General features: G+C 38.2%; 1 protein-coding gene across 1 annotated transcript in view; it reads right to left on the bottom strand.

The window, feature by feature from the left end:
* INTS7 (integrator complex subunit 7) overlaps positions 1-21,469 on the bottom strand; it is an 81,616-nt gene that overhangs the window by 27,390 nt on the left and 32,757 nt on the right. The window contains exons 8-13 of the mRNA XM_065936253.1: positions 14,127-14,244; positions 7,594-7,728; positions 6,189-6,286; positions 4,869-5,108; positions 3,152-3,289; positions 2,088-2,294 (exon numbers count right to left, since the gene is read on the bottom strand). Of these exons, the coding sequence (XP_065792325.1) occupies positions 2,088-2,294; positions 3,152-3,289; positions 4,869-5,108; positions 6,189-6,286; positions 7,594-7,728; positions 14,127-14,244 (936 nt within the window). The remainder of the gene's footprint in view (positions 1-2,087; positions 2,295-3,151; positions 3,290-4,868; positions 5,109-6,188; positions 6,287-7,593; positions 7,729-14,126; positions 14,245-21,469) is intronic.

Below are 21,469 nucleotides of genomic sequence, written 5' to 3'. Positions count from 1 at the left end.
TGCTTAGTTTGGCTGAAGAAGGTTTGAAAAGCATAATCATCATAGCTGACAACCTCAAATTAGATCATTCATGTGTCAAGGAGCAAAAGGACAATTAGGCTTCCCTGGTCGCTCAGCTGATAAAGAATCCACCTGCAATGCAGGAGACCCCAGTTCGATTCCTAGGTTGGAAAGTTCCCCTAGAGGAGGGACAGGCTACCCACTCCAGTATTCTTGGGTTTCCCTGGTGGCTCAGACGTAAAGAATTCGCCTGCAGTGTGGGAGACCACGGTTAGATCCCTGGGTTGGTAAGATCCCCTGGAGGAGGGCATGGCAACCCACTGCAGCATTCTTGCCTGGAAAATCCCATGGACAGAAGAGCCTGGGGGCTACAGTGCACGGGGTCGCAAAGAGTTGGACATGACCGAGCGATTAAGCACATGCTCAAATCATCTCTGTTAAAAAGACAGAAAGCTATCATCATAATCCATACTTGTCAAATAAACAAATTTTCTAAAACTCTTAAAAGAAAAAAAAGCCCAAAACCGTGATAGTATGGTATTTATAATCAGAAATGTGAGAAGTTCCAAATGATTGCCAAGGTTTATACTTCCTTCCTCTTGAGACTATTCTCAAGTGAAGAATTATTTCCTTATTCTTTTATCCTCAAAACACGGTTTGGCACATAGCAAGTGCTTACAGTTTGCTGAATAAAGGAACTCCATTTCAAAAGATGATTTGAAGATCAATAACCTGCCTTAGGTCACAAAGTGTTAATTGCAGAACAGAGGCTAAGACAAGGTTCTTTTGTTTGTCAATTGGCTGCTTTCTTCCTATATCGGAATTCACTTCTTAATTACTGCCAAACCTCATTAAACACATATACCACACAAATCGTTAAAAGACTATTAAGTATTCAACAAGATTTTTTTCATAATATTAATTCTACCTGCCTTACTATTTTGCTAGCCTATACCACAGTTCCTATCATTCACTGTACTAAATGATTGACAATTTTCTGCTCCACATCAACTAAAAAATGAAATAACTCTACTGACCAGAGTCAGTAACAGTACTTTTAGATTTTCTGAGGTATTTATTAGCCTGATATAGGTAACGACGGTCTTTTCCCAGGATAATCAAGGGAAGGGAACCACAGAAGTCAATGCTACCCCTTAAAATGGAGGGGAGCCACTCCTGTATTCCTGTTTTAAAATAGCAGTCCATCAATCCCAGCCCCCTAAAATCGTTCCTCAAAAGGTATGCACCAGTTAGCTGAACAGTCTGTCTCTTTTGTGACATCTGTTTGTTCTCTGTTCTGTTTGCAACATTTCTCTTTGAATGGCCCACCATCAAAAATATTTTAGATTATATGATGAATATAAAACAGGTACCAAAAGTTTTATGGCCCCATCTAAATACATACAATTTTTAAAGTCAAGTGACAATACTTTAAACATCTTTAACGGTGATTACACAAACTCTACTCTTAAGGGGAAAAAGTCCTTGTATTAATATAGATAATGCACATTTTAGGGAGCAGGTACTTACTTAAGGAACAGAACTGGTTTCAAGGAAATGTTAAGGATCTGCTCTCTGCACCCCTCTTTCTTTCTTGGCAAAAAAAATGCTGATTGTTAATTTGGAATGGGAAGACATCACAGAGGGATAAAAGGTGAGATACTGGCATCCTAGATAATTTCTTCTTTATTTACAAAATAAGAAACTCAGGCAAGTAGCTGCCAGGTATGAGACGGGGTGGAGGGTTTACATTTGACAACAGTAGTGATCCAGGTTGGGGTCTTACTCATAGGAGTCTGGAAAGGGAGGATCCCACCTCCACTTATCCCTCCTGCATGGATTCAGCAATCCTCTTCACATGTGTACCTGATACTTGATACAAATAAAATGATAAATGTGCATCTCTAGGAACAGTAAAAAGTGAGGGAGGGGTTAATGATCTACTTCCAGGTCCTATTCATCATTTTAATACTGCCAAATACATGTGTATCAGCAAAATTTTCAAGGCTGAAAGAGAATAGCCCAAAAAGAAAAGAGAAACCATTCTCACAAGTCATCGTCACCAAAGGAGAATTAAGCGGACTTACTGTTAAGGAAGCAATCCCTTTGTGGTAGAATTTTAAAGACTCAGCAATGCAAGAAAGTGCTGAACTATAATTCTCTTCTTGTAACCCAGTGAGGCACTGTTCTGCATGTGAGAACTCCTTCAAACTATTCAGCCAGAAGTAGAAATGTTCTGAAGCAACCTGAGTCAGCAAACTCTGATAAAGCTCTCTGGCCATGTCATGATTACCCTAAAAAAAAAAAAAAAGTGGGGGGGCGGGGCAGAAATGGAGGGGCATGATGAGATTCTTACACTTGAATTGGTTGATGTAGCAGCTAAAAGAGAAATTCAAACCCTGGATAAGTTTTAGCAATCATTCCTCATATTATATAACTGTGTGAGACTCCATCAAAGTATTTCTTCAGAGAAAATATGCTGAGCTGCTTTTATGTAACGTAATGCCTCAAGTTCTGTACCAAAACAGCTCCAAAGAGAAAATGAATGGCGCTATCTATAACCCGGGTCTAGAATTCTAGTTCAAGATTTAGAAGGTATAAATCCTTATTGTATGTCATTTCTGTGTGAGCTATTTAGTGGGGTGGGCAGAAGTCCAGTTAAGTTCCATCAAGTATTACTGTGCCCTCTGGAAATGATCTACAGAGAGGAAGGGAGCTGAGAGGGGATGTGAATGCCTGTTAATGCCTGGGGGCGAGGGATGCTCACCGTCCTGCCCAGTGTAAGAATGATAAGGTGGGGGAGAAAAAGGGAAAAAAGATGTGGGAAGCTGAAAGGGGAGGAGAGGAACATGAGTGGGAAGGAGCTGTGTTTCCGAGAGCACAGGGTAAACTGAAAGTGCTGCTAACAGCCTGTAGCCGGAAAGCTCCTATTTTGGGGATTCCCGTGGAACTTCTCCATAACAACCTATACATTGTTCTCATGTGTATATGTTAAAAATTAGGTCCTTTCCTTCATCATCTTTTAATCCCGTGACTAAAAAGTACTTCCACCTTCATCTTTAGTTTTGACTAGCAGTAACAATCACACAACCTAGAGGTCCGTAACCTGCCCGTTTCACCCACCCAGTTCCCGCAGAAGGACAGCACCTACCATTCGGGATGCCTGTCTGGCAATTCGGTAGACGGTCCATCCATTGGAAACACTTTCAAGCTGCTGCTTTATTACTGCCTTTACTTCAGCAGACAGTGCTTTCTGGCTGGCTACAAAAATCACAGTGGCCAAGCTCACCTAACACCGAGCAAGAACAAAGTCAAGAGAATCGTTAACTCTACCCAATGTTATAGATAACTCTACCCAGAAGGGCGAAAAACTAATTAGAGCCTACTGAAAAAGAACAACATTTGTCTTCCTTTGACACTTACTAAATTTCCACTTTACTCCATTACTCAGAACGCTGTGTATAACAGCAAATAATTAAAAACAATGCCGATTAGTATGGATAAACTATGATATTAATACAATCACACAATGAAAAACTATAGGGCAGTGAAATGGATAAACCAAAAATACTCTTATCAATATAGAATCAATATAGATTCACATAAAAGAGGCAAAATGCAAAAGATTACATGTACGATAACATATAAAGTTAAAACATACAAAAAATGCTGCATATCAGTTAGGATACACACTAAAGCAGTAAATATAGAACAACATGTATGGGAATGACAAATACCAGTTTCGGGGTAGTGGTTACCCATCCTAATAGGAAGGACGACGACACCATCAGGGAGATAATAGGTGGGTACAAGTCAACTGTACTAGCAACACCTTTTTCTTAAACTAGGCGACGGAGGCAAGACCTCTCATCATATTATTCCTGATGTGTTTTTGAATATTTCGCTTCATACTTTAAAGTTGTTTTTAAAATAGTACTAATAAAAAAAAGGGATAAAGAATATTAATTGAAAATGTTGCTTTAATGAAAAGCAGACTTGGCTACCTGCTTCTCAGTATTCCAAAGCCAACACATACAAGGATCCATACATACTGTGATAAATGCATGATTTCCACGACCACTGCCACTTAAGATATCAGGGTAACCTTTCCTGATAGCAAATGATGAGATGGGGGCGATCTTTTACATAATGCCCCCTGCAGGATTAAACATAAAATGGGCTTGAGTAAGTAATTTCATTAAGCGTTTCCCCAAGCCATATAATCAGATGATCACAAACAATATGGAGAGGCTACTTTGGCTTAATTCCAATTTATGCCTATTTACCATGCAGTCTCCTCTCAGCCCTGGAGAACTTTCAAGTAAACATTTTTACACAACTTCCATGACCTCTGGTTTTTTCCTAAGTATGTACCTTTTCCAACCCCAGGACTGTACTGAAACCTAAACTGGATCCTCAACAGCTAAAGAGGTCCTGGACTGGCAAAGAGGAACTGATTTAATTCCTCTTATGGTCACTGATATCACTAGGTCATTTTACTTATATTTTGGAAGGACAAAACAGGGTTTGGTTCATTATTTATTTGCTTTGTAGAAAAGAGGGGGAAAAAAACCCTTCAGTTTCATTTGTCCTTTGTAATAAAGCAAAAATATCAGATTGAAGGCTTTGGGTACACTAAGATGATTTGACAGGGCTTAGGAAGAAAGCAGTGTTACATGTGAACTAAACAGGGCCTTCCATATCAAAAGTGGAAACAGCAAAAAGCTCCAGGTCGCCACCCTATTTTCACTTCAGCATGCTCCTGGTCTTAGCTAATTATTTTAATCTGCTGACTTCCTGGATTACTGATAACCCTCCCTAGACCAGAACCCATTCAACCACAGGAGGTTTGAAAAGTGGCTCTTTACCAGCAGCTCCTGCTGCCTGTCTGTGGCGGATCGCCCGATCACCTTGTACAGTTCCACGAGGTCGCCGAGCATCCCATCGCCCAGCACGGGCAGCTGCATGGCAATGGCGGCCAGGCAGTGGCACATGAGGGTGCGGGCAGCGTCCTGGGCGCTGTGCAGCTGGGTCAGCAGGGTCTCAACCACCGCCTGGCTGAGGTGGGGCCTGCCCTTGGCCAACTTCACCATGCAGTTCAGAGCAATCTGCGCGGTGGATAGAAAGCGGACTAGTGACATTTGGAAGGTACGAAGGGAAGCTTTAAAGAAAGTAACTCTAAAGTTACCAGGAAGAGTCAAAACTGATGTGTTGGCAGGCACAAAAAACGTACTGTGGTCCCACAGGGATTCTGGGGATTTGCCAGTCACATGGTGCCTGTTTCCTTCATCACCTCTTGATTATCAGGTTCTATTTAACAGCGCTAGCATCTTTATTATTCATCATTATAACCACATCATACCCTTTCTTAACACGCTGAAATAAGTTATGGTTCTTCTCAAACTATACCTTAAACAAGATACAGTTCTTACTTTCTCCAGTGTCTATCTAACAGCCTTTTATTTCTACCAGTCCTACTTTTCTTAATTATTTTGTGCCATCAACTATTATACTTCATGTTTAACTCCAACAATAGTCTCATTTCACCTTAAAATTTTTAACTATCTCTAAGATGATAGCTAGGTGAAAATGGATTAAAACTAGGGCTTCTATACTGTATAAACTAATATACACTTACACATTTATGAGTTGGGCTGCAGTAATTTCATTAGTTCTTTGTGACCTTATCAGTGTTACCTCAGATTATAAAACTTGCAAAAGTACAGGAGCTCTGTCTGTTTAACTTTGCTTTACATTATCTAGGACCATCATACATATCTATTACAACTGAATAAACACTTTCAACTTATGGCAAAATAGGCCAAACTCAAATTTTTACTTCATCTATTTTTTGAAATAACAAGAGTCAAAATACTAGCTTTGAAAGTGAAGATCAAGGGCAAATATTTGTTTAAGCCAGAGGCTGACAAACTCTTGCACTTGGACCAAATCCTGCCTGTTTACGCAAATAAAATTTTACCAGAACACAGTCATATCATTAACCCTTCCCTTAAAAAAAAAAAAATTGTCCATGGCTATTTTTTCCCCCATAATAGTAGAACTGAGTAGTTGTGACAAAGAGTGCATTGTCTGCAAAGCTTAAAATATTTACTATCTGACCCTTTACAGAGAGACTGCCAATCTACACTTCCAAACAGGCATTATATTAAAATAGCTGATGTTTTCACCTTTAAGGTGGCTTGAGCACCTGGGCTATCATCTTGACTACAAAGCACCAGGAGGGATTCCAGGCCAAAGACAGCATCTTGTTCCAGTGCCAAAAGGTCTAGAGGAAAAATACTGTGTTTTTAATGGTCAAGTAGAGAAGATTACATACACACACACAGATGCACAAGAAGAAAAAACATTCGGACAAGAAAACAGAAAACATCCTAGCTAAGCAAAATACTAACAACAGCAAACCATGGACTGACATGGGTGCGTCAGTCTTCCAAACTAGACTAACATTAGACAGGCCCATTTTCACCTAGGATGCAACCTTCTCATTGAAGTGGAAATGCTTTCTAGAAATAATCCAGATCCCACTTCATCTTACTAGTGTTTTAAGTCAGATCATAAAGAAACGAACCCTTTAGAGGTCTCATGTAATACCCATACTGTATCATCTTTTCACTACCTTTGAGCTAAAATTTCTCTAAAGTTCTCTGTGTGTGTATATATATATAAAACCACATTTAGGTTAATATTAATATATGTCAGCTTTGAGAATACAGAGCAATTTTCTGTGTTACATGGTTAGATAATACTTACTACTATGCCAAAAATTGAGTTACTGAAATCAGAATGATCAAACAACTTAAATGCCTTTTGAGTTAGTGTAAGAGCTTGGCAAACAATGTCTGGTGAAGATCAAGGTGCTGGGAAAACAAAGGTACTAGTCACAAGCAGTGCTGAAGCCTAGTGGGGATAAGAGGGACTGCTGATCCTTAACAGAGATCAAAATAAGCAGTGAAACAGATGAAACATACAGAATGCATTCCTGTTTTTGAACACCAGCATGAATTTCTTTAGGTCAAAAGATATTAAGAATACAAAAAATATATGCATTATTTTCTATGCACATCCTTCTTGACTAAGCAAGTTGTTTAATGCCATACATACCAAGAGATAAATTCAGTGACAATTTAATTCACATTGCTCTGTTAATTCATTTGCCCTCTAGGTGAAACTACTGGTTACTTAAGCCTCTCAATAATTTCTATGCTTTTTCTCCCCTAAATTTTCTAGTTTTTTTTTTTAAACAAGTGAACAAACTGATAATCACCGGATAGTTATAAGCAGTCTCTATCCCTAGCACCGCAGGTGCAAAGGCAAAGCAATAGGAGGAGATGGGCAATGCTCCATAAAATCTTTCAGTTCTGCACTCCCGATCCCAAGGTCCTCATTTTGTTTTCCCAAAGAATTAAGTAGCCTTGAGAAAATCTGCCCTAAGAACATTCAGGAGGAGGTGACTAACAGATAAAAGCACACAGTCTAAAAATAATAGGGGATTAAAAAACGAAATACAAACAGGGCTCTGGTGAAACGCCAATCTAAAAGTTCATACATAATATCAGTCTTGATCAAACTTACCTTTTTCTTGACAAGATACAGTTATATTAGTTAGGACTCTCACTCCATGAGCTGCAATGCCCCTGTTATTATGGTAACAGCACTCTTGGGCTAATTTGACTAAATCAGAGGATCTAGGGGATGAACCCACATTTCCTAAACAAGCAAAGAAAAGTAGGATAGATTTAATGAATTTACACAGCCCAAAAGCAGTTCATTTTATAGGTTTATTTTTCATCATTTTTAAGAGAAAATCTCTAACAATGAATTTCAACAAAATTTTCTACCTCTACCCTATGATCAATAAACAAAACCATTCCTTTTTTCTCTTGTTCACATACTTAGAATAAGTATATGCTAAGTACTTTTGTAACGATTAAGATCTAAAATTAACATGGTACTCCCCCCCCTCAAATATTAATAAAAATTGACTAAGAAACACAGCAAAAGCCAAGATTGTATCTTGGGCATTCAAATGGATCCTCCTTAAAATAGAATCATTACAAGGCTTCTTGTCAGATAAAAACCTTTCATTCAAGAGAGGAGAGAAAAGAGAAACAAAAATTTTAAGTTTGCTGTTTCCACCTCAATTGTTGGCATATAGTTATACTGCAAAAGGTTTATATAAGAATTTATTATTTTAGAGCTAGCAAGGACTTGGAGACCTTCTGATTCAATACTATTTTTACAGAAGAAATTGAAGCCTAAAGATCTTAAGCATCTTGCCACTGAGGTCATATAAACTTGCTAGTTATGCACCAGCTTTGTGCTTTATACGTTAAGTTCTATCCTATAGTTAAAAGTAACACTTGAAATTCTGTAACATAAGGTTTATGCTGTGAATGTTTTTATTTATAGCAGAGAAGCTCTCAGTTATAAGTGAGTGAGTATCAAGAAGAATCTGAAGATTAAAGCTAATTCAACTTCTCAGCAGGGTCTTTAATTCCTGTCTTTCTCTGCCCTGTTTATTTTCCCATGATTTCTGTCAACTATAACCTTGTCTTTTACACTGAGGGCAATCACACTTTTTGAGGTTTGAAGGGGACACCGTTACTAATAACAACAAGCAGAAACCAAGATTACCCCAGGTAGTTTGGGACATATGGTCACTTTACTGATTTCCAGTTTAACATAAAACTACTAGCACAGGTAAAGCCTCAGTGTTTTTTCAACAGGCAAAACATGTGAAAGATGAAACTATGATTTCTTTTCACAAAACAATGGAAATTGTAATTTTCTCCATTCTTTCCCTTGTACATGTAATATGGACAATGACAACTCATCTACAAATTTACAAATATGTTTTGAACTTGCTTTTTTCCTTTTTGTTTCTCATTGAGATGTCAAAGAAAACTTGGGGGAAAAAAAACAGGGGAAAAAAAAAGTCCCTAAGCTCACAAACCAGCATGACCTTATTATTAACTTTCTGTAATACTTTAAAAAATCTTTTCCCTCATGCATACAATTACAATTTTAAAATTCATAATCAGGATAAGTAGATACTGTCAATATTTTGCCTTTAAAATGTTAATATTTGTGAGCATTTTTCTATGTCAATTGTTTCATGGATAAAATTATTATTTTTAGTTTTTTTATTTAGAAATAATTTACTAAGATAAGTTTACTTGGTTCAAATAGTTCAACCAATAGTAGGAGAAAGATAAAAAGTTAGTGAGTGAAAAGTCTTCCTCATCCACCTAAGGTTATGTTTCTTGTGTATCATTACAAAGAGTCTACACATTTGTAAGCAAAATCCTTTCTTTCTTCCTGTTTTATACACCGATGCACATCCTGCTTTATTTCCCCCTAGACATTACGTCATGGAGATTATTCCATGCCATATATCCTTTTTAGTAAGCTGCACTGACTGCTATTGCACTTATGTATCATAATTTCTTTAATGAGTTCCCTATTGATGGACCTTCTTATGCTACTCCATCTCCAGTGATGGACAGTATTCTGCTACTACATTAATGATGCTATGAACAACCATGTACAAATCATTTCTCAAATGTGAGAATAAATTTGTAGGATAAATTTCAAGAAATGGAATTTCTCCGTTTTTCACTTATAATTTTGATGAGTTCTTTCAAATTACCTATGCTGAAGTTTAACAATTTACATTCCCACCAGCAGTGAATGAGAGTAGCTTTTGATTAGCCACAACCTTGTCGACACAGCATATTACCAAACTTCTAAATCTTTGCCAATCTGATGGATTAGAAAAATATTTCAGTGTTGCTTTAATTTGCATTTTTCTTAGGTATGTGTGATACTGAACATCTTACATGCTTAAGGCCCATTTGTTAGGGATGATTTAGACACACTAAATTTAAGTCTGTTTTACAAACTGCTTATCTGGTTATACTAAAACTCTAATCAATGAAAATATACTTAAATATTTACTATTAGTTATGGAAATCATCTGACTTTAGAAAATACCTAACGTTTATTTCTTGTGAGTATTACCTAGCCTGGTTGTTTAAGTCATTTGCTTAATTCCATATACAAACTACAATTAAACAAAATTTTAAAAAAGGAGAAAGAAAATATCTAGCTTGTGAAGTGCTTGAATGTTATAACCTGACACACTTACAAAGGTCTTTGGAATTAGCAAATAAAGAAAAAGAAAAGACATCTTGTATCTAGGTCAGTTTAGTACAGAAAAGAATCCCGAGTCAGAGCCCTTGGGCTCGGGTGCTTCACAGGTGTGTGACTCTGGACGTGCCACCGAAACCCTGTGAGCCCCAGGTCCAACACTTGTAACTTCTGTGCGTGCGCCTCACTTTACAGGTACTTGTACACAGACCTCGTATGGGAGGGCTCCTATAAACTGTAAGATAAAATTACTACTCTGCCTCCTGCTGCTCTTTCAGAGTGTGATGGCAGTCAAGGATATTAACTGCAAGCTGGTGAAGACTCCTTAAAGTCCCGTGGATAGCAAGTAGATCAAACCAATCTATTTTAATGGAACTTAACCCTGAATACTCGTTGGGAGGACTGAAGCTGAAGCTGAAGCTCCAGTACTTTGGTCATCTGATGCGAACAGCTGACTCACTGGAAAAGTCCCTGATGCTGGGAAAGATTCAGGGCAAGAAAAGGGGCAACAGAGCATGAGATGCTTGGACGGCATCACTGACTCAATGGACACAAGTTAGAGCAAACTCTGGGGGACAGAGTTGGACAGGGAAGCCTACTGTGCTGCAGTCCACGGGGTTGCAAAGAGTCAGACACAACTGGGTGACTGACAACAATAAACTGAGATTGGCTGATTTACGTAGAAAAAAGAATTTATTGAAAACACAATGAGTATAAGTAGATCACTGATTTTTTTAATTGTTGATTTTTTTTAAAAAGGCTGTGATAATCTCTCTCATCTCTTGTAGGTATGCCTCTTTGCAATGTAATGTTCTGTAATGTTCCAATTCCTTGCATCAGCAGGTGTTTATTTCTCCACCTATCCGGGTTTGGCCATGTGACTTGCTTTGGCCAATGAGACATTTAGAAAAATGTGCAAGCAAAAGGCTAAAAAAGTGCTCATATGTTGGTGGCTTGCCTTCTTTTGGGTGCTGTTAGAATGGCAACCCACTCCAGTATTCTTGCCTAGAGAATCCCATGGACAGAGGAGCCTGGTGGGCTGCTGTCCACAGGGTCACAAAGAGTCAGACATGACTGATGAGACTTAGCATGCATGCAGGCATGCACTGGAGAAGGAAATGGCAACCCACTCCAGTATTCTTGCCTAGAGAATCCCGTGGACAGATGAGCCTAGTGGGCTGCTGTCCATAGGGTCACAAAGAGTCAGATATGACTGACATGACTTTGCATGCATGCATGCACTGGAGAAGGAAAATGGCAACCCACTCCAGTATTCTTGCCTAGAGAATTCTGTGGACAGAGGAGCCTGGTGGGCTGCCATGTATGGGGTTACATAGTCGGACACGACTGAAGCGACTTAGGAGCAGCAGCAGAACCCTCAGAACGTGATGTCAACAACGCCCAAGCTAGACTGCCAAGAGACACAAGGAGGAGAACCATGGTGCCTCAGGTGAAAGTCTTTCCAACCTGTAGCTGGTGAATGAGGCCATCTCAGACCATCCAGTCTGGTCAAGATAGCAGACAACTGTGGTTTCAAGCCACAAAGTTTTGATTTATTATGTAGCAATAGATAACTAATACAGAGGTACCCCACACAATTATTGAAAGGCTGGGAAACTAAGTTCAAAAGATGAATAGGAATAAGCTGAGGCTAGAGACCAACCGAAGGCTATAGCCCAAACCATGTGCAGAATTAGCCCAGTAAAGACATGATCACCGCTGTCACTGCTGTTGCTGCCACAGCGTACGCTGCTGCCAAAGGGCCAGATTCAGCAAACACCCCGCTGCAGTGCACCCCAGAAACTGGGTGCTGCTGTGGTCACTGCTGTATCATCAGAACGGATTCTCAGATATCACCACTTCTTGCTGTTACTGCCTTCCAATCTATTCTCCAGTATGAACATGATTAGTTGAGTCCAGACCGCTGTGTGCACCCTAGACGGCAGGAGCCTTGGCAATAGGGCATCAGCTCTTTACAGCTTCCTATCAAGACTTCTATGGTGGGGAATTTCCTTTACCCAATAAGTGAGTTTATGTGCTGTGAAGCCATAAAAAAGACAAACGCATAATGCAGTTCCTTAATTAATTCAATTCAAAATAACTACCTACATGCTAGTAAAGTAATGCTCAAAATTCTCCAAGCTAGGCTTCAACAGTACGTGAACCCTGAACTTCCAGATATTCAAGCTGGTTTTAGAAAAGGCAGAGAAACCAGAGATCAAATTGTCAACATCCGTTGAATCATCAAAAAAGCAAGAGTTCCAGAAAAACATCGACTTCTACTTTAGTGACTACGTCAAAGCCTTTGACTGTGTGGATCACAACAAACTGGAAAATTCTTAAAAGAGACAGGAATACCAGACCACCTGACCTGCCTCTTGAGAAATCTGTATGCAGGTCAGGAAGCAACAGTTAGAACTGGACATAGAACAACAGACTCATTCCAAATCGGAAAAGGAGTCCATCAAGGCTGTATATTGTCACCCTGCTTATTTAACTTATATGCAGAGTACATTATGAGAAACGCTGGACTGGAGGAAGCACAAGCTGTAATCAAGATTGGCGGGAGAAATATCAATGACCTCAGACGTGCATATGACACCAATCTTATGGCAGAAAGTGAAGAACTAAAGAGCCTCTTGATGAAAGTGAAAGAGGAGAGTGAAAAAGTTGGCTTAAAGCTCAACATTCAGAAAACTAAGATCATGGCATCTGGTCCCATCACTTCACGGCCAATAGACGGGGAAACAGTGGAAACAGTGGCTGACTTTATTTTCCTGGGTTCCAAAGTAACTGCAGATGGTGACTGCAGCCATGAAATTAAAAGATGCTTATTTCTTAGAAGGAAAGTTATGACCAACCTAGATAGCGTATTAAAAAGCAGAGACATTACTTTGTCAACAAAGTCTGTCTAGTCAAAGCTACGGTTTTTCCAGTAGTCATATATAGATGTGAGAGTTGGACTATAAGGAAAGCTGAGCACCAAAGACTGATGTTTTTGAATTGTGGTGTTGAAGAAGACTGTTGAGAGTCCCTTGGACTGCAAGGAGATCCAACCAGTCTATCCTAAAGGAAGTCAGTCCTGAACATTCATTGGAAGGACTGATGTTGAAGCTGAAACTCCAATACTTTGGCCACCTGATGTGAAGGACTGACTCTTTGGACCCTGATGTTGGGAAAGATTAAAGGCAGGAGGAGAAGGGGACGACAGAGGATGAGATGGTTGGATGGCATCACCAACTCAATGGACATGAATTTGAGTAAACTCTGGGAGTTGGTGATGGACAGGGAGGCCTGGCGTGCTGTAGTCCATGGGGTTGCAAACAGTCGGACACGACTGAGCGACTGCACTGAACTGAACTAGAAAAGAAAGCAATGGAGATCCTACAAAACTTGCATTAAAACAACAAAAACCTTTAGGCTTACGTGTGTTCTGTAAGCAAGCTCCTCATAGGCATTAATAAGGCACTTGGAGTTACATCGTCTTGAGCAGGCAAGTACGAAAGCATTACTGAACGGAGGCAAAGCTTTATTTTAATCACTTTCCAGAAGGATAACATACGCGTGCGTAAAAGGAAGCATATGACATTTGCTTTTAAAATCCACCACCACTTGGCCTTTGAAATATACTTAAATCCAAAGGGCAATTTAAGTCAGGGACACACAAAAGCAAACCAGCTATTTTAAGCACTCTCAAAAATATTGCTCCATCCACATACAATGCAAAAAAGGGCAAATCCAGAAAAACTATAGCCTTGACTTAAGATCAAGGATGCAAGATTTTATTATCTTAGGAATTAGTTAAGAAATCTTTTTTGAAGAAATTACTAACATGTAACAGTAAGAAACTGAAACCTTTCTTGATTCTAAAGCTTTAAAGGAAAGAACTTGATATATCAACATGACATGAATGAAAGATTAGCATGCTGTCCGTATATTATCTTTCTTCTCTTTACCTGAAGCTACGCTGAAGTAATGTTTGACGGCGATGGTCCCTGACAGCGTGCCAAGGACGGACAGCATCCCAAGTTTCAAGCTGTCATACGGAGTCTGTAGGGCACACTCACAGAGCGCCTGGAATGCAGGAGAGAGAGGAAGGCAGAGGTCAAAACGTCCATACACCTTAGGACTGTCTACTCACTGTGAACGTTCCAGCTTTTAGAAAAACTGTATCTTTCTTCCATAAGAAAATACTTCAAAGTTGCCACAGCCAAGAGGAACCTAAGGAGACACGTTAGCTAAATGTAATGCATCCTAGATGGATCTGGAACAACAGCAACAGAAAAGGACACTGGGTAAAAGCTGAAGAACTCAGAACAAAAGGAGCATGAGCTTTGGTTAATAACAATAATGTTTCAATACCGATTCACCGATTTTTAACCAACCTACTATACTCATGTAAAACATCAGTAACTGGGGAAACTGGTTGTGGGTATGTGGGAGTTCTCTGTACTACCTTCTCCTACAGATTTTTCTGTAAATCTGTACATGTTCTAAAAACTACAGTCTGTTAAAAAGAGTCGTGATGAACTTTTTATTAAGGTCATTATCAATTATGTACTGCTTACTCCTCACAAGCAGAAGTTCCAACATATTTACCTTATCTAAGAGATATGAATATTAGCTGAATATAAATGAATATACGTGTTTATATATGTGTGTATGTTTATACACATATATATATATTTAAAAATAATTGAGAGTGTAGCATTCTATCTAGCTAATAAGTGAGTGGGCTGTCTCTCTGTTCTCCATTTCAGGTCACTTACTCTATTCCTGACTAAGGTGCTCTGATGTATTACTAAAATCAAGATGCTAGTTTTTCTTTCACTGCAGTTAACCCTGAATACGTGCTTCTAGCATAGTGACTGTTGGCTCATCCTGGATATCTACTCTTAGGACTCTATAATAATATATATATGGTCAAATAACTGTCCTGCTAAATTAAAGTAATTCTCATTCTCTCACAAAGTTTCAGAAGATGAACAAAACTGAAAGACTAGGGAAACAAAAATTTTAATTTCATGAAGAGTTAAATAAGAAATTTAATATGACTCCAGTAAAAATGTCAACAAAACCTTGGGGGGAGGGGAGAACTTAGATAACCTTTATCTAAAGATCATATGGAAAAATAAAAATCAGAAAATATGACGAACATTCTGACAAAGTATTATGACAGACCAAACAAGCCCTATCAAACATTAAAATATATAATAAATTTGAAGGAATAAAATATATTTTTCCTACTTCATAGAAATTGAAAGAGAACTGGTCCGAGAAACAGATTCAATTACACAAAGAATTTAATATAATAATGGTCTTTCAAATCAGAGAGACCAGGTAATAAACAGTTCAAGGTCAACTGGCCAGTCACCTGAAAAAAATAAAACTTGATTCTTTTTTCTTTTTTTATGGCAAATCAAAAGAAACTATAAAAGTACGAAGAGTTAACAAGGGAAAAGAAAATGTAAAATGATAATTGACAAAACTGGAAAGAAAATTCATATCATGTAAAGTCAACAAAGGTCCAATAATCTTTATATTAAAGTTCTTACTAATACATAGGCAAATAACCCCAAAAGAAAAATCAGTAGTTCACAGAAAAAATTTATACAAATGTTTTTAAAGTATGTTAAACTTCTTCATAATTTGAAAAATTTAAATTAAAATTAGAGTTGTTTTTCACCAATCTGATTGGCCAAGATTAAAATTTAATGATACATAACACTGAAAACAGTGTGGGGCAACAGGCACTGTCCCACACTATGGACAGAAAGGTGCGCGTGTGGCGCTCAGCTGCTAAGTCATGTCCAACTGCGTGTCACCCTACGGACTGCAGCCCACTGGGCTCCTTGTCTATGGGACTTCCTAGGCAAGAAAACTGGACTGAGTTGCCATTTCCTACTCCAGGGGATCTTAATGACCCAGGGATCGAATCCCCACCTCCTGCATTGGCAGGCAGTTTCTTTACCACTGAGCCACCTGGAAAGCCCTGATACAAAGGAAAAGGGTGTAAATCTCATCGATTGGTAACTGGCATTAAATACAAAACATTTTCCAGCCCTTAAATTCCTCTTTTGGACATTTATGTCCACAAAGGCAACTTTTGTTTTAAACAAACTAGTCAATGTAGCAATATAAACAGCAGCAGTAAAAATACTGGCAGCAACTCTAACTTCCATTGAGGAGTACTGGGAGTAAAGAGAGAGTACGACACAGCTGGTCAAAGAATACAGTAGATCTGTGTGCTAATATGAGATGTTCTCCAAGATATACTCTTAAGTGATAAAAATTCTTAACATGCATAGAGTATTATTTTCCTTTGTACAGAAAAAAGATGGGACACACACATGCTTGCATGTGGATAAAGAAATTCAGGAAGGATACCTAAGAAATGAGTAACAGTGATCACCTCTACAGAGGACACCTGAGGGAAGATACTTATATTTTGCTCACTATGCACCTATGAACTGCCTTTTTAAAATACATATATCATGTGCATGTAATACTTTTTCAATTGAAAGAAAAACTTAGTTAATACAAAAACACCATCAGCAGCAAACACTACTGTCGAAAGCATGGAAATGGACTTGAAACACAAAGTAGGTTTTTGGTAATGGAAGGGAAGACAGTCTAGGTGATACAAAGAAGAACTGGGGCAATAAGGCCAGCACATGAAGTGCTTATTTGTGGTAAGAGGAGATGTAGCCAAAAGGGATGAGAGCTAAGACAGAGATATGATGAGTAGGGAAGATCAGGCCAGACTAGAGGGCTTTGAAAGTTAGGCAGAATAATTTAAACAGGATGAGAAAGAAAAAATGAAGCCACTGGAGAGGAATAACGTCATTTACAGTGTTGGGAAGACTATTCTGGCAATGGTAAACAGAACAAGTTAACAAATAAAGTTGAGAGTTAAGGAGCCATCCTGTCGTTTATGGCAGTAATTCATTCACTGGTGATGGCCTGAGCTGGAACCCAGTGGTAGGAGTGGAGAACAGAGGATGAATATGAGAGACACTTGGAAGGAGATTGTGCATGAGGGAATGAACAAGAAGGATTCAATTGTTATTACAACATTTCAAAACTGATGACCAGAGAATGTGGTTCCATTTACAAAGACTAAGAATTTATGTGGATAAATGACTGCTTGAGTAAGAACAGAAAATAGGAGGAGATTTGAAATCCAAAAAGCAATATCTACCAGGTATTTGGAATCTGAGATGTAGCAGATTTTTAACTGGAAGACTTGCATTAGAATTCTGGCTCTGCCACTTACCATCTCAATGATCTGAGCCAATAATTGAAATCTTTGAGTCTCAACTTCTTTGTCTGTAAAATGGGGGTAAAGATTTACACAGAATTTATACATCTCTGGAAAAAAATATAAGAAATTAGACAGTGGTTGCCACCGGGCAAAGGAGCTGAGTGGGTGGCAGAAAGGTGGGAAGTACTTTACTATATATATATAGCCTTTTGCTGTGCTCAGTCATGCCTGACTCTTTGCAACCCCACGGACTGCAGCCTGCCAGGCTCCTCTGTCCATGAGTTGCCATTTTTCCTCAAGGGATCTTGCAGACCCAGGGATAAAACTTGCGTCTCCTGCATCTCCTACACTGGCAGGTAAATTCTTTATCACTAGCGCCGCCTGGGAAGTCGATAGCCTTTTAGAGCATCTGAATTTTGACACATGAGTGTACTGGCATTAAAAGAAAGGAAGTGAAATTTAAAATATAAGAGGAGGTGACATACATCATCTGTGAGATCAAACAGCTACCAAGAGACAAAAAAGCACTCACGGCCTCTTTAATCTACTGTGCTGGAGAGCAACTGAGCGCAGGTAAGTGGACTCAATTGTTAGAAGATGAACCAGCTGAGGTTAGGGAAGCTCTCAGAGGGGTAGAGAATAAATGGAAGAAAGCACGTACACGGAACTCAACTCAAAAACTTCAACTCTGAGGAAAGGGAGCAGTGAAGAATCCCAAGAAGGTGCAGTTCAGAGAGTGGGAAGAGCAAGTGAGGACAGTGAGGCCCAAAGAAGCCAAGAGAAGGGAGAGGCTGACGGTGTCATATGGACCAAAAGGAAAGATGGGAAAGGCAGAAAAAGGCTCTGGGTTTAGCAGTAAGAAGAACACTGGTGATCTTTAACTAACTAAGCAAAAGAATAAGGGGACAGAATTATATCCAAGTGTGTTACAGACAGAGTAGGGGATGAATCAGTACAAGCAGACAGAGATGCTTTTTTGAAGTTCAAAAGAAAGCTTTTTTTAAAAATGGTGATTGTTATTAGGTAAATCACAGTTATAACTTATTTATTCAAATACTGAGACCACTTCCACTTATCTACTTTTTATTGCCTAAACTGGTTTGCCTTGTACTGCCTGTATCTAGGAATAAAATTCTCAATCAAATAGCCCCAGAGGTTATGTCCTGTATTTACACATATTCAAAATTATGTATTATGATGTGCTCTATGGATAATAGAACAATTAACCTTTTGGAATAATCAAGAAGGTAAGAGAGACATATTATGTAAGATGATACTAAAAGTTTTAAAGAAGAAAAAATTATCATTTAAAAAATTGAACAAAACATTACAATGTCATCTTCTAATTAGTGTCACGTTGCACCGTACTGGATACCTAAAATGCTCTCTGTAATGACACACTGGTCTTGAAGGTCCAATTAATTCGAAGTAGTGATTAACTGGGCTCATCAAAGCTCCCTAGAGATAGCGCATCAGTCATATTTCAATGATAAACTCCGGTTCAAATCTCTGTTTCAAGGATGTTACCTGTTACAAAATTGTTCTTACCAGGACCGTTTTTTGTATCAACCAAAAGGAAAAATCTAACTCTTCAAATGAAGGCCCCCTTTCTCACACACCACCAGTTACTGTCACTGATTATCTGGTCTGAATTCCTCTCTCTCTAGGCTGGTTTAACTCACTGCTCAAAGGAGGCTCTGTCCTGATTTACTGTTTTCTGGGTCAGCTCCTGAGTGGGGGCTTCTCCTAGTCTCTGGAATGGGACTGGCCACCAGGGATGTGTTCTAGAAAAGCACGGCAAACAGTTTACAATGCTTAAAGACAAATGTCACATTAAAAATACTCTGTGAAGAGGATTAAGAGGTACAAACTTCCAGTCATTAAAAAAAAAAAAAGGGCATGTGATGTCCAGCATAAGTAATCTGGTCAATATACTACAGTAACTCTGAATGAGGACAAATGGTTACCAGATTTACTGTGATGATCCTTTCATAAAGTATTTAAATGTTGAATCACTGTGATACATCTGAAACTAACATAACATTGCATGCCAACTACACTTCAACTAAAAATAAAAGCACTGCGTCAAAGACACTGCTGTTCAGTCGCTCAGCTGTGCCCCACTCTTTGCGACCCCACGGGCTGCAGCACGCCAGGCTTCCCTGGCCTCCCCTCCCTCCCGGTCACGCATACAGTCCTGGAGTTGCAAAGAGTGGGACACAACTGATCGACTAACACTTTCACTTTTCACATGGCAGCGATTAACACGATACTGTAAAGCAATTATCCTCCAATTAAAAATAAATTTTTAAAAAATCCACAGAAAAATATAAACATATGAAAAACTATCTTTGTTCCAAAAAAAAAAAAAAAGAGAAAGAAAAACTATCTTTGTTCCTATGAAATTACTCTTGACAACCTTAACAAGAATACAGTATTCTTGGGCCTTGATTTTAAGCTCTTCCTTCCTTCAGGTTTTTAAAATATTCAGAAAGGAGGTACTTCTTTTAAAGCTGGAATATTTGATTACAGGTAGAAATTCTAATACCTACCAACCACCAGTAAAAGTAGCAATAAAATAGACTCAATTTGCATTGGAAATGCCAAAACTCAAAAATCAATCACCAGAGCTAAGACTGGCTGAGAGGAAGAAAAGAAGGAAAGAATGAAGAAGGAAGAGGGAGACCTAGAAGAAAAATAATTATTCTTGGTGACTGAGAGCAAAATTGAAATTTGAAATCAAGCTATTACTCTGTAAAGATTAAATCATTAGAACACTCTCCTGCTCTATTTTAATATTTTCAAAAAATACATCACACTTTGAAAAAAATGATCGTTTGATCATATCCATTTAAGTAAAATCCATTTAATTAAAATCAATTTTCAGGAAAAAATTCTTTGTGGGAGAGACAAATATTCAAAAATACATATTTTCAATTAAAAACAACTAATGAAAAAAGCCACAAGAAAGAGATAAATCAGAACAAAAAACTCCAGAGAACGTGGGGTATACTGAAGAAACACTAGTAAGCTGTGAAATCAACAAAACAGTTAACACTTAAGTGACTACTCATGTGGTTGTGAAGTTCAATGAAAATATTATGAAAAAATTTACTACAAAAAAGAAATTGCATAGTATTAAAGAAAAAAACGGTAACTGGTAATTAAATTCCAGATTTTCTTAACACAAATGGGAAGGGGAGGAAATGAAAGCAAGTAGAAAAGAGTATTTAAGCCTGCCAAAATTTGCAACATATCAACCACCATACTTTTCATTCTGAATAGAGATACACAAGTTCTTATATTAATATACAAGTATAGAGGTAGGCAGAGTAAGAATACTGTTTAATTACCATGACAAAGTCTCTTTAATTCTCTAGAGAATAAAGGATCAAAGAAAACCTGATCAAAATAACAAAGGAAAGTAATGAAACAAAAGAAACAAAAAGGACAAGTTATAAACAGTCTAAAATAAGAGGAAAGACGTAAAAAAAAAAACCTCAGTTACATCAGTAACTGTAAACAAGACATGCTATACTACTAAAAAAGATTCAGATTAAGTCCAAAGAGGTAAATCTGACTATACAGATTTCATACGGATTTATACTGAAATAAATGTTAATTATATATAATATTAATACATAATACATATATATATTATATACTTATCTATATTATCTAATATATCACATCATATAGAAAACATACCTTCTTTTCAAACTCTATGAACTGTTTATAAAAAGTGACCCTACACTGGGCTGCAAAGAAACTTTAAAATTAGGAATTAATAACGGACATGAGTTTAAGTAAACTCCAGGAGTTGGTGAAGGACAGGGAGGCCTGGAGTGCTGCAGTCCATGGGGTCGCAGAGTCAGACACAACCGAGTGACTGAACTGAACAAGAGGTTAGCAACAACAAAAATTCCATCAACAAATATAAAAAGCTTATCACTTTAAAAACAGAAACTTCCAGTTTTAAGAAAAATAAGTACTAGGGGTGAAATGCACAACATGGTGACTGTAGTCAAGACACTG

Source organism: Muntiacus reevesi, chromosome 5 (genome assembly GCF_963930625.1).
Source record: "Muntiacus reevesi chromosome 5, mMunRee1.1, whole genome shotgun sequence".
NCBI classification, from domain to species: domain Eukaryota; kingdom Metazoa; phylum Chordata; class Mammalia; order Artiodactyla; family Cervidae; genus Muntiacus; species Muntiacus reevesi.
This window is presented reverse-complemented; position numbering and strand designations above follow the sequence as displayed.